The sequence below is a fragment of the Pteropus alecto genome, unplaced genomic scaffold (assembly GCF_000325575.1).
Source record: "Pteropus alecto unplaced genomic scaffold, ASM32557v1 scaffold39, whole genome shotgun sequence".
NCBI lineage: Eukaryota > Metazoa > Chordata > Mammalia > Chiroptera > Pteropodidae > Pteropus > Pteropus alecto.
In genome coordinates this window covers 8,736,361-8,753,505 of record NW_006443568.1, presented here as the reverse complement: position 1 = coordinate 8,753,505, position 17,145 = coordinate 8,736,361, and the positions used below count along the sequence as shown (strand labels likewise).

At 51.4% G+C, this 17,145-nt stretch overlaps 1 protein-coding gene across 1 annotated transcript in view; it reads right to left on the bottom strand.

The window, feature by feature from the left end:
• SLC9A1 (solute carrier family 9 member A1) overlaps window positions 1-17,145 on the bottom strand; it is a 46,927-nt gene that overhangs the window by 12,226 nt on the left and 17,556 nt on the right. The window contains exon 2 of the mRNA XM_006924373.3: window positions 105-565. Within this exon, the coding sequence (XP_006924435.1) occupies window positions 105-565 (461 nt within the window). The remainder of the gene's footprint in view (window positions 1-104; window positions 566-17,145) is intronic.

The window sequence follows — 17,145 nt, the reverse complement described above, 5'->3', positions numbered from 1 at the left end:
CATTTGCTGTTTCATTACTATTATCGGCAGGCACGTCAGTCACTCTGGACTTGGATTCAGGTATGTGCCTTGTGTGCATGGGGGTGTGGCCCCCGCCCTCTCACCACAGTGACAGCGTCATTGAGCAGGGACTCCCCGAAGACGAGGATGTGTAGCAGCTCGTTGATGTGAATTTCCTCGAAGACAGCCAGCACGGCCACAGGGTCCACGGCTGAGATGATGCTGCCGAAGAGCAGGTTGTCCAGAAGGCCAATGTTGTTGATCTGCTCGCCGCCCACCAGACACACAGCATACATGAGGCCACCCAGGAAAAAGGCATTCCATAGTGTGCCCACCACGGCGAAGATAAGGATGGTGCCCAGGTTCTCTGTGAACTGCCGCAGCGGCAGGAAGTAGCCTGCGTCCAGGATGATTGGCGGCAGCAGGAAGAGGAAGAAGACTTTTGACTGCAGGAAGGGGGGTGTCTCGCCCACACCCTTGATCAGGCCCCCTACTAGCAGCCCCACCACAATCAGCAGGCAGCTCTCCGGGACGATGCTCGAGATAGTGGGGATCACATGGAAACCTGCAGAGGGAGGGCAAGAGAACAGGAGGCTATGGGCTTGCGGGAGTCAGAACAGAAGGTTGGGGACAGGGCTGGGGAAGAGGTGATCAGCTGGTGAGAGGGGCACAAACTTGGTCTGAGGGTCACTCCGTTAACTCTCTGACCTCAGCTTCCTCGCCTGTAAAATGCAGGTGGTACCACCACAGGGCTCACAGGGTTGCTGTATAAACTAAGCGACAATGTTTTTAAAGTGCTTTTTTCAAAGGATATACAGATGCTATCTCTGTCACTATATACAATAGCAGAAAGCAGCAGCTCTATATGCCTCCAGAAGACAGAAATTATACATTGATCACCAAGGCTCCAAGTGCCTAAGGGCATTACCTACCCTGAACCTAAGTCATCTATTTAGGCACAAGTTCAGGGAAGCAGGTGTGAGCTCAAGGCCAGGCACGACAATCTAACAGTTCTGTCTGAGGTAAAATAGCAAATTCCCCATCATGGAGGCATTTAAGCAGAAGGCAGAACATCAGCTGGTGGAGAAGTGACGCAGAAGATAGAAGGAAGCACAGAAGAATCAGAATATCAGTGCAGGATGGAGCTTGGGAATCATACTGCCTGAGGTCTGCAAACTTGCAGTAGGCGTCCAGTGACCTCCAATCCGATGTGCACGCTTTCTTTTTTTTTGAGCCCGGAGAGCTGCTGAAGAAGCCGACAGCTTCTTGAAAGTCATCGATGTTGCTGGTTTTGCAGGAGAGACAAAACCTATTTGCCACCCTGTTTCTAGCCCAATCCCACCTACTTTTAGGATGGGGCAGCTGAGGCTCAAAAGGGGAAGGGACTTGTCCAAGGTCACACAGCAAATCAGTAGCAGAACCAGGAGAGACCCCAAGGGCAGACGCCCCAGCTCCCATCAACCTCCTCAATTCTATGTCAACTCCTCCTATTCTCCCTCCCTATCAGGCATGAATGCGCCCCTCAACTTGAGACCCACCAACCATCTCCCCAAGCCAGCAGCAGCAGCAGGCAGGCCACTCTCTGTAGTGGCCCACCTTGGGGCTCCATACCCACAGCTGGGAAGTAGCAAAAATCCCCTTCAGAGAGGGACTCTCTCAATGCCAGCTTTGGCCCCTAGTTCCTTCTGGGTTTTTGGCTTGTTCTGGGGTGGCGAGGTAAGTGGAGAAGTCCTGGGCAACTAACTACATGTTGGATACCATAACCCCTGGGCTCGGCTTGGTTAAGAGGGTATGACACTCTCACTTTCTTCCCACACTGTAAACTCTATGCAGGCAGATTCCATATCCATTTGTAACTATATCCCCAGGGCTGGGGATACAGTCGGTGCTCAACAAGTATCTACTGATTTGAAAAGGCACAGGGCTGGGCCATCACCCATATGGTTCCCAGAAGCCTATTTGGCTGCTGCTCTCATTACCCGAAATCCTCCAGAAGGAGGAGGAACAGCCTTCCCCATGTCCAAAGCCCCTCCTACTCTCAGGTACTGATGTGGATAGAGCCAGTATAGCTACAAGTCAAGACTCATACTCGAAACATTATTTTGGTCCAGAATCTTGACACTGTGCCAAGCACCCAGGAGACATTCAAAACATATTGGAAACAAAAAACACATCTCCATCCTAGGGCAAGAGAGGACCCCAAAGCCATTATGTGCATTCTCTTGACTTCAAAACAGACCAGACCAAAATCATCTCTTTTGCTGAGAAGTCCCCTGGTCTTTGCCGTGTCCACCAGTAATCCCCCAATGCTCAGCTGGCTGGTACATTGGGAAGGGCTAGGTCATGTTAAGTCCAAATCTCTCTTACTATATAGGTTAAAGTCTCTTACTGTACAGCTTAAAACATTCAGCCATGCCTCTATCATTTGGTCTTGCTCGTGTCCCATGCTCCCAACACTGCTAATTTTTATGTTTCAACCTTGCCAAATTCTTTGTAATTCCCACAAATGAGCCACATTCTCTTTTGCCTGCAGATTTTACCTAGTCTAGTCTGTCTCCTCAGAATACTGATCTTGTACCTCTATCCACACTGTGTTTAGCTAATCATACCCTTCTGCCTGCCTCCTCCTCCTCCGGGAAGCGTTCCCTGACCAACCTGCCTACCCTTCACTGGTGTCTCTCATTATCTTTAATCCACAGTCATTGCCCAGGTTCCTCTCTCTTCTTGGTACCCAGAAAGGTCAGACAACCCATGCAGATGGTGGAGAAAGGACACTTGTACCACAACTGAGAGACCTGTACTGTCCTGCCTGGAGAGGAGACAGGATGGCCCAAGGGTTTAGGGAAGCAGAGCTCCTGCAAGCACAGGCCAGGAGTCCAGTTCCAGCTCTAGCCAGCTGACCTCAACACCCTACCCCACCAACAGCTGCTACAGGAAAATGCAAAAGCTAGAGACAGCCCAAGGCAGGTAGATGACAGCTTCCACCTCTACCTAGCACATTAGATTTTTTAAATGCCTCACCACCTCTATGCCATCAGTCCAACCCACAAAGCCAGTCAGGGCCCAGAGTTCCTTCTGCTCACTGAGAGGCAAGGCCAACACAGGAAGACCTGGGGGACCCACTCTGAGAACGTGGCCCCTGCCCCCGGTACTCTGGAAGCTGCCTTATTTGGAAGAAAGTGCACTGAAGCCGAGTCAGGAGGCCCAGGACCTGGTCTTTGGTGGCCTGGTCATGTCCTGCCTCCTAGGAAGTGCCAGACAGTGCACTGGAGACCCACAGCTCCCTGGGAGGGGTGGGGGTGGCGGAGTGTGAAACAAGTGAAGAGCAGTAACTTGAAGAATCCTCCTGACTCCTAAAGATGCACCATAAGCCAGGCTCTGTGCTGGGAGCCAGGCACATATCATCTCTTAGCCCTCGCAATAGCCCATGGGATAGGTATTGTCTCCATTTTACAGATGAGAAAACTGGGGCTTGGAAAGATTTGGTGGCTTCCCCAGAGTCTAAGGGAGGAGTTCTACTCTAGATTATAGCATCTCAAACTTATACTAGAGAGAGCTAATTAATCCTTTACTCAAATATGGGTATTTTCTCTGAGCCAGGCCAGAGCTTAGTACTGGGGACATGGACGTGGCTCAGGGTCAGAACCTCTGTGAGGAGCTTGTAGGGATGGCCATGCTTTTCTCAATCTCGTCTCCATCATTAGGTAAAAAGACAGCTGGAAGTCCTATTTGACAGAAGTCCTATTTGGAGCTCAGAGGGGGCAGGACATGACCAGACCACCAAAGACCGGGTCCTGGGCCTCCTGACTCGACTTCAGCACACTTTCTTCCAAATAAGGCAGCTTCCAGAGTACCGGGGACAGGGGCCATGTTCTCAGAGTGGGTCCCCCAGGTCTTCCTGTGTTGGCCTTGCCTCTCAGTGAGCAGAAGGAACTCTGGGCCCTGACTGGCAAAGGAAGCGGAGGGCTCTGCCCAGGCTGCGCAGGAAGGTCTGGGATCCACTCCTGGCTCCAAGCCCATGGGTAGGCGGCATGTTACTGGAAAGCAGCTTCCAGGGGGGAGGGGGAGGGTCTGTCATTAGGAGCAGAAGCTCAGGGAAGGGGGTGCTGCCGGCCTGTTCTGGCTTGTTCCTCTCCCAAGGCTCTGACTCCACCAGCTGTCCCCACCCTGCATCCCTGTAGAGTTCCCTCAAAGTGCAGGAAACTTGCTGACACCAGGTGTGATGGAAGGGCATGGTTGGGGCTCCTGATCCCCTGACAAAGGCCCAGCATTGAGGCGAGATCCCAAGATACCAAAAAATGAAGCAAAACTTCCAAGGCCTGAACTTGTGGCCGTGGTGATGTCACCAGGATGGAATCAAGGGTGGGGCAGCATCAGTTCGAATCAGATCCAGAGCTGTGAGAGCCGGAAAAGACTGTGGAGAACATCCAAATCCTCCATTATATGGTCAGGGAAACTGAGACCCAAAGAGAACCACTGACCCGTTAACGGTCACGTGACCAATTCCACCATGAGAACTGATGAAACTCCAAGGACAGTGATCTCTCAAGGGCTCCCACAAGGGCTCCAGTCTTTCCAGAGTAAGGAGGGGAGAAGGTGTGGAATTTAACATCTCAGAGCCACAAGGCAAACCTGCTGATACAGTTTGGGGCTGGCTCCCCTTCTATGCGATAGGCTAGGGGAGGGGAGAGGCGTTTCTCATTCTGTCCAGTGCAGGTGGCAGTTAGGCAACCGGGGGACGCGCACACCCATCCACTCTTGCTCTCTTACACACACTTACACACATGTGCACACACACTAACCCACTCACTCTGATACTGCTCACCTGCACTGTCTCTTACACACTCATACTCTCGCCCACACTCTTGCTCTGACACACATGCCCATATGCTCGCTCTCTTACATACTCTTACACAACCTCACCTCTTACACACACACTCACCCACACTCACCCTCTGACACTCTAACACACATGCCCACACCACACTCTCCCTCTTTCTTTACACGCACGCACACAAGTGCACACAGACACGTGTGCACGCACATACACACTGAACAGACACTTGACCAAACTTCAAATGCGTGAGAAACTTCTGCTCCTCTGCAGCTTCTCTGCTCTTCGGCATGAGAACGTTTTATTTACATCTCCTCAGACTGTCCCCATCTGCTGAGACTGGCACAGAAGTAGGCAGGCAAGGCTGTTCCACGTCACCCTTGGTTGCCAGGGTGACGAGACACCCCTGATCCCCCTTCCCGCACCTCTCCCCTGGCCTGGGTGCTCAGAGCGGAGTGCTGGCCCACCAGTGCTGGGTCACCAGGGGCCCAGGGGTACACGAGGGGCTCTGCCGCCCTAGTTCCAGGGCTGAGGACTCTGGGGCTGCAACTTGGCCAGGTCCCAGGGGATTCCTGGTTGCACAACGATTCCAGTTCTTAACTCCCTCTTCAACTGCCCCAGCAACCAGTCTCAACTACAGTAATGAAAGGTAATACCTCCCAACAAAGCCTGGTGCTTGACAGTTTACAGCAGTGTGCTCTGATACTTTTTAACTCATTTGGATTTCACCGCAGCTCTGGGGGTCACAGTTACCACCCTCTCATTTTGTAGGTGAGGAAACTGAGGCACAGAAAGGTTAACCAACCTGTGTTCTCAGCCACTCCCCACATAATCCCGGGTTTTATTCTTAGTTCGTTTCTAGGGGGAGCATCCGTGCCCAGGACTAGAGACTCAACGTGGTTCCCAGAGGGCCAGACGTGGTGTTTCTTTCCATGAGCTCTTCTCCAGGGAAGTCTCACTACTGCTCCTCTTCTAGTCCAGTGGCCTCGTAAAGACTTTGGGAAATCCTTCCTATCTTTTAAGCCTGCTCCCTCCAGAAAGCCTTCCCAAGTTCACCCAACCAGAGGGATCAGCCTTTTCCACTAAACTCCTAGGGCAGGGGGTGGGAACGATCAGACTGCTAGGCCCTGCCTGCCTGAGCTGTACTCAGCTCCAGTCTCCACTGGGCTGGAGTGTCCTTTGGGGTAGGAGGGGCTCTGATTCTTCTCAGTGTTGATTCTTCCCACCATCAACATTAGCTGTGAGGACCACAGACAAAGATAAACCAGACCCAGCTGCTGTCCCAGCAAGTTCCCAGCCGGACAAGCAGAAACAAAGACACATGCCCTGGGCTCTCATCAGAGTGCAGCCACTGACTAGCTGGGTGACCTTGGGCAAATTACGTTGTATGTCCTACCCTCGGTTTTCCCATCAGAAGATTCCTAGAGTACAGGAGAAAATAATAAGGGTAAAGAATGCCAAACAATGCTGCCACTTAATGTTAGCAAGATGGTGACTGCTATCATGACCATTTTCTTCAAAACCCAAGTATAACATGACTCACTCTACATTATCATGACATGCTGGTGTGCACTTGTCTATCACTGAGCTTTAAGCTCCCTAAGGACGGAAACTTTATAGAGTCATCTGGATCTCCAGCTTCCAGCACAGAGTAGGCATTAACTATTTGTGAACTGAGATAAGACTGACCTTCAGATGTGAAGTGTGGGAAAGAGGAAGGAAGGGGGGATGGCTCTGAAATGTCAAGAGAAGGTGATGCTCCCAGAAGTGGGATCATGTGAACTGGGCTTTGAAGAATCAACAGAACTTTGCCAGACAGAGAAGCAGGAGGAAAGCCATTCGAGGTCTATAGCCACTAAAGAGTCTAGCATAAGTACCCTGCACACAGCAAATGGATGTATGGGGAATAATTAAATGAAAAACAAGGAAATAAAAAGACAAGAAGGCAGGCTGATTTCATCGAGCCTTTGTCAATATCCAAATGAATGCTGCTATGAAGATTAAATGAGATGGTGCATATAAAACACTTAGCACAATACCTGTTACACATGTTTTGTGTCTTGGTCCCTCCTCTGTAACTGGGGTGATGATGCCACCCCCCAGGGTTGTGATAAGTGTCACTGCGATAATTTATTTAGAGCTCCTGGCCCACAGGAGTAGTAAATAACAATTTTTAAAAAATGTAAACCAGTGATTCACTTTAAGATATAATCTCTAGCACAGAAAAGGAGAAAAACACTAGACACTTAAAAGAGTGTCTGATGCAAGGTACTGTGCTGGGGCCTTTTACATCCCCTCTCATTTCATTTCATATTCTGACTCTCATTTGATAGATGAAGAAATCGAGGCTCAGAAAGATGAAATGACTTGCCCAAGGCTACCTAGCTGGGAAGTGGGAGAGTCAAAATTAGAACTCAGGTCTCCTAATTGCCAGTTCTTTGTGCTACACTGAATCGATGAAAAATAAGCCTGTAAGAATCAACAGGAAGAGAATTCAAGTCTGCAATATGCCTCTCCTGTAAAAACAACCATAGCCTGTTCTGAGTACCTGGGTAGGAGTCATTCACATGCTGGGGGTGGGAGGGTGTCAGTCTCTCTCTGTGCCTTTCCTCATCATTCTTCCAAATGGCACCTTTATTTCTTGCTTACTTCAAACTACATCTCAGGGAGATAGGGAACATCAACACGAGCATCGCATGCTGGGCCACCTGAGGCATGGAAAAAAGAAAAGTAGGCCAGGAGGCCAAAACCAAGGTTCAACGTCCAGCTCTGCCCTTTAGTAACCATTAGGCAAAGAATTACACCACGAACGGGCCTCAGTTTCTCCATGCGTAGACAAGTGAGAATCAAGGGATTAGACACAGAAGTGCCTTGTGCATTGCGAAGTGGCAGACAAACTTCAGAGATGATTGATAAGGGAGAGGTAAGGATAAATATACCACATGGGCTGGAGGTGGCCCAGTAGCCAAGGAAACTTGAGAGCAATAAGCAGAGTGATAACAGCGACTGCCGGGCCCTCTGGGGGACCTAGCAGGGGTTCCAGAGCAGGTACGCTGTGACCAGAGTTGGGGAGCTGGGCAAGCTCAGGATTAACCCTTAGCATTTAACTTCCCATCCACATTAACCCCTGTCCTCAAGTTGCCAGAAGTCCCCAACACACAGAGGAAAATTTCTTCATCTTGAACTTCTACTCACTTCTCAAAACCCAGTGCAGGAGTCACCGCCTCTGGGAAGCCTTCCCTGAACCCCCACGGCTGAGTCAGGTACTCTTCCTAGATGAGGAGCCAGGAGCTCTGTAGCTGGTGCTCTGGTCGGCTTGGCATCCCAGCACATGGCCCTGGGCCCCACAAAGGTGATTTGCCCAGGAAGAACAATTAAGGGAATGACAGAAGCTTTCTAAAGGATGTGAGATTGAAGTTGGGTCTTGAGGGTGGGGGACCAGTGAGGGAAGAGTATGAACAAATAAATATAAAGAGAGTAAATCTCAAAAGTCTTTTAAGGGCCCTGAAGCATCATCCACTCAGCCTAGAAATACGACTACAGTGAGGGAGATGCTGGCACACAACTGGAGCAGGCTGGCCATGCAAGAAACCGAGTCAAGGGGCCCGAGCTGATGCTTCAGGCCTCAGGTTCTACTCCTGCCTTTCAGTCCCATCAGCCTCTTTCTCCAAGTCTTAAATACCTACTGCAGTGGTCCCGACCCCACTTCACCCCACCCTGAGCTGGGGCAGCACCTCTGGATACCCAGCCAAGCCTCCCCAACCACCTGAACTCTCTATAAACATTTGCTGCATGAATTTCACTCCAGCAGATTGTCCCCACCCCCTACAGGAAAGGCACCGGATTGAGAGTCCCCATGCAGTGAGGTGGAAGATGACTCACACAGCAGAGGGGGGCAGGGACAGGGACCAGGAACTAGCAGTAAACAGTCCCTGAGTGTTGATAAGATACAGAGCCCAGCAGGCAACAACAGGCCTAGCAAGGGAGAGGTCTCCAAGCAGCTCACGGGGGAGGGGCAGGACCTCAGGCTCCAAAGACTCTCATGGCTGGTTTGGGTCCCTGGCAGGTGACCATGTGACACACATTGGTTTCTTTAGAGTTTTTCAAAATGGATACATGTTGCTCATTTAAATTTAAATACATTGCTCATGGTCAGCAGCATAATAGTGCATTAAATAGAAGGTGAATAATCTCTTGGCGATTCTCCTTTCTCGATGTGCGAGCACCCCGAAAGCCCCAAATCTATACTGTTAACAGTTTGGGATACAAAATTCCAAACTTTCCTGCATCTATAGTTTTAAAATTTTGTATTAATGGTATATTCTACCTACTGTATTATAACCAATTCTATGAGACAGACTGCACTAAGCACTTTACTGCAGCATCTTTCATTTCCTCAACGACCCTAATGCAGTAGGTACTGTTATTATCCCCATTTTAAGATAAGCAAAGAGAATGTCAGAGAGATGATCACTTACATGCCCCAAGGAGACAGGGCTACATAGCAGTGTTTCAGACCCAGAATGACCCCACCCCCCACTCTCTAACCCCTGACCTGTCTGTATGGCATTGCCCGTGCCATAATGCATTGAAGAATCCCTCCACAAAAGCGTTAGAGTGCAGGCAAGTTTCTCACACTGAGATCCTCTACCAAGAGCCCCAGGCAGGCCTTTCCTCTGTGGCTGGCAGGGAAACCAGGGGGCCTCAGTTTCTATTCTCTCTTCACCTTCACCTGACCCTGAGGTACCCCTGGCATAAGAAAAATCTAATTCACATCCATTGCATTGAAATTCACATCTGAATTTCACCATGGACAGTAGAGAGGGGTAAATGCACAGAATGCCTGAGCTGATAAAGAATTGGATTAGTCTGGTTCGAGCCACCATCCCCTTCCTTTTCTGGGGCCCCAAGTGCAGGGCTCCCCAGATTGGGTTCTCCCTTCCCCTACCCAACTCCTTCCCTAGCCTTGCCTGACCCTAGCAGGAGTTCCAAGCACCAGTCTGCCCCACACCTGGAGTAGGGGAAGAAACAGGAGGCTCGACAAGAGAGGTTCCGTTTTCGGAAACTTTAGAGCCATGAGAAAGCCGGGTTTTTCTTTTCTTTTCCTTTTGGTGGGGGTAGGGTCAAGTTTACAAAACGCAAAATTTGCAAAATTGAGTGTATCCAATACTCGTTCTTAGTGTCCTTTCCAGCTGAAAGGCACTCAAGCTTAGAAGCCTAACAATGATTTAAATCCATTATATATACCTTGAACTTGGGTGCGGTATCATCACACTTGGACAGAGAGGTGGAGTATGGAGAGGTGGCAATAGGAAAGCAACACAAAGAGAAATTCTGCCATTTCCAGGACAACAGCCCTGCAGAAAGCGAATCGGGTGTCCCATTTTCAGCTGCTACAGGGGAGGGAGGACGAGCTGCAAAGGGAGAGCAAACCTCAGGTGGGGCTGCTGGGTGAGGGGGAGAGAGCAGCCGTCCGGGGAGGCATGGGCCCCCCACCCCTCCCAGCTCAATCAGCTACAGAGTCTATTATATGCTTCACAGTGTCTAGGGTGGTAATGAAGAAGGGGTGTTGGGCACCCCTCAACTTTGGTGTTTATCTTTCTGGCCTCTCAGAAGGGCCAGAAAGACATCAATGAGAGAAAATGACATTCAGAGGACAGAGCTTGGAGTGGGCCCAAGAAGATCAGGTGACTACCTTGAGGGATGGGTGTGGGGTGACCCTTAGGCCAGTGAGTCTGGGTGTGCATGGGGTGGACCTGCAGAGTGGCAAGGGCACAGGAGCTGAACCCTCATTTCCCCACCGCCAAACCTGCTCCTCCTACGGTGGTCCGCATCTCCCTAGTATCACTCAGTTGCTCAGACCCCAAACCCTGGAATCATCCTGACTCCTTTCTCTCACATCCCACATCCAATCTAGCAGCAAACCCTCTTGGTTCCACTCATTCCCCTCTAGCTCTACTGGCCTCCTTGCTTTTCCTTGACCACGAATACGATTCTACCCCAGGACCTTTGCATTTGCTGTTCCCTCTGCCTGCAACACTCTGCACCGCGTAGCTGGATGGCAGATTCCCTCCTCCCCCTTCTTTCAGGTCCCTGCTCAAATGCCACCTCCTCAGGTAGGTCTATCCCAAACCTTTCTATTGGCTTACGCTGCTTTATCCTCCTTTATAGCACTTACCCCTTCCTGACGGTCTGCATAAGACACATGGCCCCTCCATTGAAAGTCTGCTCACACGTATGCTTGGTTGGTTGTCTCCCCCTCCAGACTGTTCCTCAAGGGCAGCCCTGTCACATTCATCTTGGACTCTCCAGCACTTAGCACAGAGCCTGGCACATGGCAAGGATCAAAACTTGTTTGTTGAGCCTGCATGACTATTCAAGAGCAGAATTCCCCTGTCTGATTTAACCTAATTTCCACCGTTTGGCATTCAGCTCATATGCATTAAACACGAGCTGAATTGGCCTGACTCTGAAGTAAGGGCTGGGTTTAGGGAGGCACTGGGAGGGCCTTCTGGGCAAAGCAGCACCAAGTGGAAAGGCAGGACAGGAATGAGCATCGTGTAGGCAGAGGATTTCTACTGGGCACAAATGACAGGGAAGGATGGAGAGGAAAAAATTACTCAGGTGGTCATAAAGCAGCCATTCCTCTGGCACTCACTAAAACCCTGGACAGCAGGCAACAGATGAGGAAGCAGAAGTTCAGAGAGGTCCAGACACTCACCCAAGATCACATGGGTAGCAGCAGAGCCAGGTTACAAACCTGGGGCTGCTGACTCCCAGTCCAGTGCTCACCTAGCATCAGATTGTAAAAGGCCTTAAATACACTTGAGAGGGAATTGAGTCAACCTGGTGAGCCAGGCAGAGCCACCGGAGGGCTCTGACCTGAGGGTCATGTGAAAGTCCTGCCTGCAAACACCTAGGGAGGAAGTTAAGGGAAATGGTGCAAGCCCCTGGGCTCAGCACCCTGGGGTGGGGCAGAGCTGTCCAATCTACTAAGTCTAGGCCCTAGGGGCAGCTGTCACTGCCTCCTGCATATTCCAGTAGAATAGGTGAGCCTTCCCCATCCCTCCTCCAAATACCTCAAGAGACCAGGAAGCTACATTTGGAGAGAGGAAGGGCCTGAGCCAAGCCCAGGCTGGGGATCAAGAGACCTGGGTTCCAGGCTAGACCCTGGTACCAACTCACTACGTGTTTGAACAAGTCCTGCCTTTCTCAGGCCTCAGTTTCCCCATCTTCAGAAGCATGGTGAGAGCCTTTCCATCTGTGACATCTGACTGACGAGCTCTGCTGTTAGACAAAGCTGGGCTCTGTAACACTAACCGACTCTGTCCATGCCAATGAGTGTCTGGGCCCAGAACAATCTTCATGAGGAGCAAGACTGCATGAGGCAGCATGGGGCAGTGTAAAGAGCCCTGGTCCACCACCACAGAGCTGGCTTCTGTGCCAGTTCTAAACCTGAACTTCTCCGTGATCTCTGGCAAATCACTACACTGCCCTGAGTCTCACTTTCCTCCTCTTTAATATGGGGACAAGCAATGCTCATGGCCCAGGGTGGTTATAAAGAAAAGGAGGGAATGGAGGTAAAAACATTCAGAGAAAAACAAAAACAAACACCCAGTAAGCTTCAGTGATCACTGAGACAGCTCCGCTTTCAAGGAAGGCACAGAGGACACATCTCAGATGAAGGGGTGGGATGGCAAGGGGCCTCTCAGTTCCTGGGGAGCACAGCATGACTGCCCTCCAGGGCTCAGCCTACTCTGTGGCCCAGTGTGGCTGCCACCTGACTTGGGTTCCATGAGAACACAACATGAAAATCATGACAGCAGAGGGGCTGGGCCCTCCACTGGAGCAGAGGTCACTCACTGCCTGGCTTATTCTCAAGCCTAGGCCCAGCCCCACCGCCAAGCCCCAGTGAGAGGAGGACCCACCTGTCAGGTGGCAGCCTATACCAGAGGCAGTTTCTCTTGGAGGCTGGGCAGCCAGCACTCTTGGGGAACTGAGGCAGAGGGACTGAGCCTAGGCCACAAGGAGGGCTGAGCCAGCAGAGGTGGTACCATGTACAGGCTAGGATACCCTGAGTGACATGGCTGAGAAGGGAGACATTTGGAAGAACAAGCAGTAATGTCACCTCAGGGACCTGTTCAAAGTTTCAACCCTAACTCAGCCACCAGTCAGGAGAGGCAGGGAGCCCCGTGCTGAGACAGCTCGGTCTTGAGAACTCGGTGGCCTGGTTTCCTGACTCTGCCATTTACTAGTCGTGTCTCGTAGGCACATGCTCATCCTGAGTCTCAGTTTCTTCATCCGAAAAATGGGCTCATAATCATTTTTGTCACAAAGGGCTGTTCTGAGGATTTGATGAGATTATGTATTTGGAACGAAGAGCTGCCAGAGAAAGTGCTCGGCAAAGGTCCAGGTTCCGTGTCTGTATCCCCAGACCCCAGGCCCAGATAGAACCTGCTGGCACCAGAGTACAATTGCCAGGAAAGCAGCCAGAATCAGGAGACTGAACAACAGTCTGAGGCAGCCCCTCTGAAGCAGAGCTTGGCACCCTGTCCCTGTCATTGGTTCTAGGCTCAGTCTTGGCTGACAGGAGTCTCTAGAGGTGCTGAGGGAGGCTGAGGGGAAAGGAGGCTGAGAGGAGGCCAAAGCCCTCTGGAGCCCCTTCGTCCCCCCCAAGCCTGCTTCTCCCCTATAAAATTTGCAAAACTTCCTTCCAGGATACTGAGTGCAGGTCACAAGAACTGTGGCTGTGGCTGAGCTATGCAGATGCAGGTTCCCTGAAACCTGAGCCGCAGGTCCCCCAGACTGACTGACAGGGTGGGGAGGCCAGAGCTTCCCCCTAAGCAGGTGCCTGAGGCATCCATCTCCAAGGGATGCCCTGAAAATCTCCCTCACGTCTCCTGAAAACAGCCCAGTTGGCTGAGCATCATGAAGAAGGGGGACACAGGGCACACAGAAGGAAGGGCCTCTCTCCCTGCCTCCTCTTCCTACCCACTGGGGATGGTTTGTCATCTCAGGCCTCTAGGAGCCAGAAGATGTACTGAGTAGATGGGAGAGCTGAGCATGCTCAGAGGAGGCTGCCCTTTAGAGGACACTGCAGAGAAAAGATGAGGACACGGCTGGCTGCAGGCCTTGGTCCTGGCACCAGGAGGGCCCAGGACTCCAGGGGACAGCAAAAGGCAGTCAGGCCTCTTCTGGGGGAGAAGAGAGACAGCAAGAAGCCCCAGGAGGTTAGAAGAGGCAGGGCTTTCTGAGAGCATTCCAATCCAACCCCTTCACAGATGCAAAGAATAAAGCCCAGACAGGGGCAGGGACTTGGCTGAGGTCACACAGCAAGATGGTAGCAGAGCCGGGATTCACACCCAGGATTCGTACTCCAAAGCCAGTCCTTGCCTAGAACACAGTACCACCTCTCATCTATTCCCACCTTTGTTTAAAGTACCTTTTATCAAGCACTTCACTGTGATATTTTGTACACCTTAACTGCATGATTCTCCTAGAGATTCTGATGTAGGTATCATCGTTCTCATTATGTAGCTGCGGAAACTGAGGCAGAGAGGTGAAGGGACTTATCTAAGGCCCTACAGCTGGTCTTTCTGCCCAACATGCTTCCTCCGCTTTGAGCCCTGGCTTTCTGTCCTGCTGAGCTGGGAAGAGGAGCCCCGCTTCACTTCAAACTGTCACTTGCTTGCTGTGTGATCTTGGGGGTGAGCCACCCACTCACTCTAAACCTCTGGTTCCCTCGAAGACCTTTAGCAAAACCAATATGCCCTGTGGCTCAGGGCTTAAAGAACTTGCCCAAACGGCACAGAGCCAGTATGCAACAAAACTGGTACTTGATCCCAAGACTGCCTGATCTCAGAGGCCAAACTCTGCCCTCACGCCAGGATGCTTGATACGAAACAACCTGTAACTGCTTCCTGCTGCCGCCCTCATCCTCAGGGCACAGATTCCGAAATCTGGCTCAGATGGGCTACGTGTGAGAGACTGGCTGGAGGCTGGGAGCCCATCAGTGATGAGCTAAGCATGGTTTGCCTGCCACCAGCCCACCCATAGAAGTCCCTGTCCTGTAAGGAAAGCATCCGTCAGCACCTGCTTCTGCCTGGGCAAGACCCTGCAGTGATGCTTGTGATGTTTGTGGTAGAGGGAGGAACAGGAGAAGCAGCCACTGCTGGGCAGGACAAAAACGGCCTTTGACTCAGGCTGGAGCCCTGGTTCTAGTCTGCTCAGTTGCCCAGCTTCCTCATGAGACAGGGATTTTGATGATAACAGCACTCCCTGAGGGCTCTTTACCCCTGACAACTACCCAGTGAGGAGCACTACCATACCCTCATCGCAGATGAGGAAGCTGAGGCTCAGAGAGGCTAGGTTACTTGCCCAAGCCATCTAGCTGACCTGGAACTGACAAGTGCTCATCCTCTGGAGCAGTGGTCCCCAACCTTTTTGGCACCAGGGACCAGCACTCCTATGAGAATCTAATGCCTGATGATCTGAGGTAGAGCTGAGGCGGTGATGCCAGTGCTGGGGAGCAGTTGCAAATACAAATGAAGCTTCGCTTGCTCGCCCTCCACTTACTTCCTGCTCTGCGGCCCGGTTCCTAACACGCCATGAACTGGTACTGGTCCGCAGCTCTGGTCTAGGGCATTTCTTAACCATCTTAGCCACAGAGTAAATGAACTGGATAACTCTTTCCTCAATTCTCCAGTGAATGGACCTAACTAGAACTGTCTCGAAATGTTCAAAGGAGTGGGCTGGGGGGCCTTAGTGTGGTAACAACTATTGTTGTTATCAATGGAATGGAATGAACACTGTCCTTTAAAGCCATTCCCTATACTGCCCTAACTCTGTACCTCGGGTTTGCTCAGCCATATGAAAGATGGCTCTTAAATTCTAACTTCCTAGGATTCAAGGTCGCTCAGTTCCACCACTTTCTTGTACATGCAACCATGGGTAAGCTAGTTAACCTCTCCAGACCTTGGGGGCCTCATTATAAAATGGGGACACCTCCGTCCACCTCATAGGGTCAGGTGAGGCCCGCCTGAGATGGTGAAGGCAGAAGGCCCACAACGGCTCAGTGCAAAGCAAGCGCTCCATCGTGAGGTGGCAGTGCTTCCTATTCCTGGTGCTGGACTTCTGCGACATCACCATTCGCTGCCACTAGAATGTGTGTCACTCCATAATCTCACCTGAAAGCAGATACCAGGGCTCAGAGCCGCTCCCAAATCCCACCCTGAACCAACAGGGCACTCCCAGGCGGGCCCTGCTCGGCTCCCTGATATCATTGCCGCAGGCGCTTTCACAATGAGCTGCAGCTCCAGGAGAGGCGGAAACCAGAGCAGTCGGAGATATTTCCACCGCAACGTGCCTGGTACTGCGTGCGGTGGTTAAACACAGGGGAGAGTGGGGCCCACCTGGGCCAGGACTGTGCAAACCTTATTACGCCAAACTGTTCTTGGGGAGGAGCTGGGTGCGTGAGGCACGGGCTCCAGCCCATACCAGTCAGGCTTTGGTTTCCAGATTTTTCACCTAGCCTAAGTCATAATCTTACAGGCCTGGGGGACCCCTCTCTATCCTCTTACAGAAGCTATGAGATCTGAACACTGAGCCAGAAGTCTAAGAGACTGCTCAAATCTAGACCATCATCTATCTGAGAGGACAGAGAGCAGCGGTGTTAGTCTGGCTTCTTAGGGAGAGGGAGGGTGCTCCGTGGAGCTGGGGGACTGACAGAGGCCCAGGTTTGAAGGTATAGTTAGGACAGGGAAGGTGCTGTGGCCTAGTCTAGGGCAGCATGCCCCTCCTCATCCAAGCCCCACTCCTCTGCCCCACCTTCCTCCTTCCCTGCCCTCTTGGACCAAAGGCTGGTGGGCAAAGATCACTACCTGGAGGTTCCAGTCATCCCTGTGACCTCGGCCAGGAACTGGGGGAAGACTGGGACTGGGAAATTTTCTGATTTGCCCTTCCTCTCTATCAGGGAGTTCCTGCAGATAAGAAGTGGGCCACTGAGAGTCAAGTTCTGGCCCAGAGGCTGGGACCTGAGGTGAGGGCGGGAGGTTGGGATACTCCATTGATTCAGTTCTGGTTCCATCACTTGCTGGCTCTGTGGCCTTCCCTGGGCCCCGGTTTCCTCATGTGTAAGACAATGAGTCGGGTTAGCTTCTCAGAAGCCTCCTCTAGCTCTGACAGCCCACGATTTTATACAACAAGAACACATGCCTCACTTCCCACTTTGCTTTGAGATAATTTATCTCATTTAAACTCCGTGGCATCCCTCGGAGGTAGGTGTGGGTTCTATGTTAAAGAAGAAAAAACCA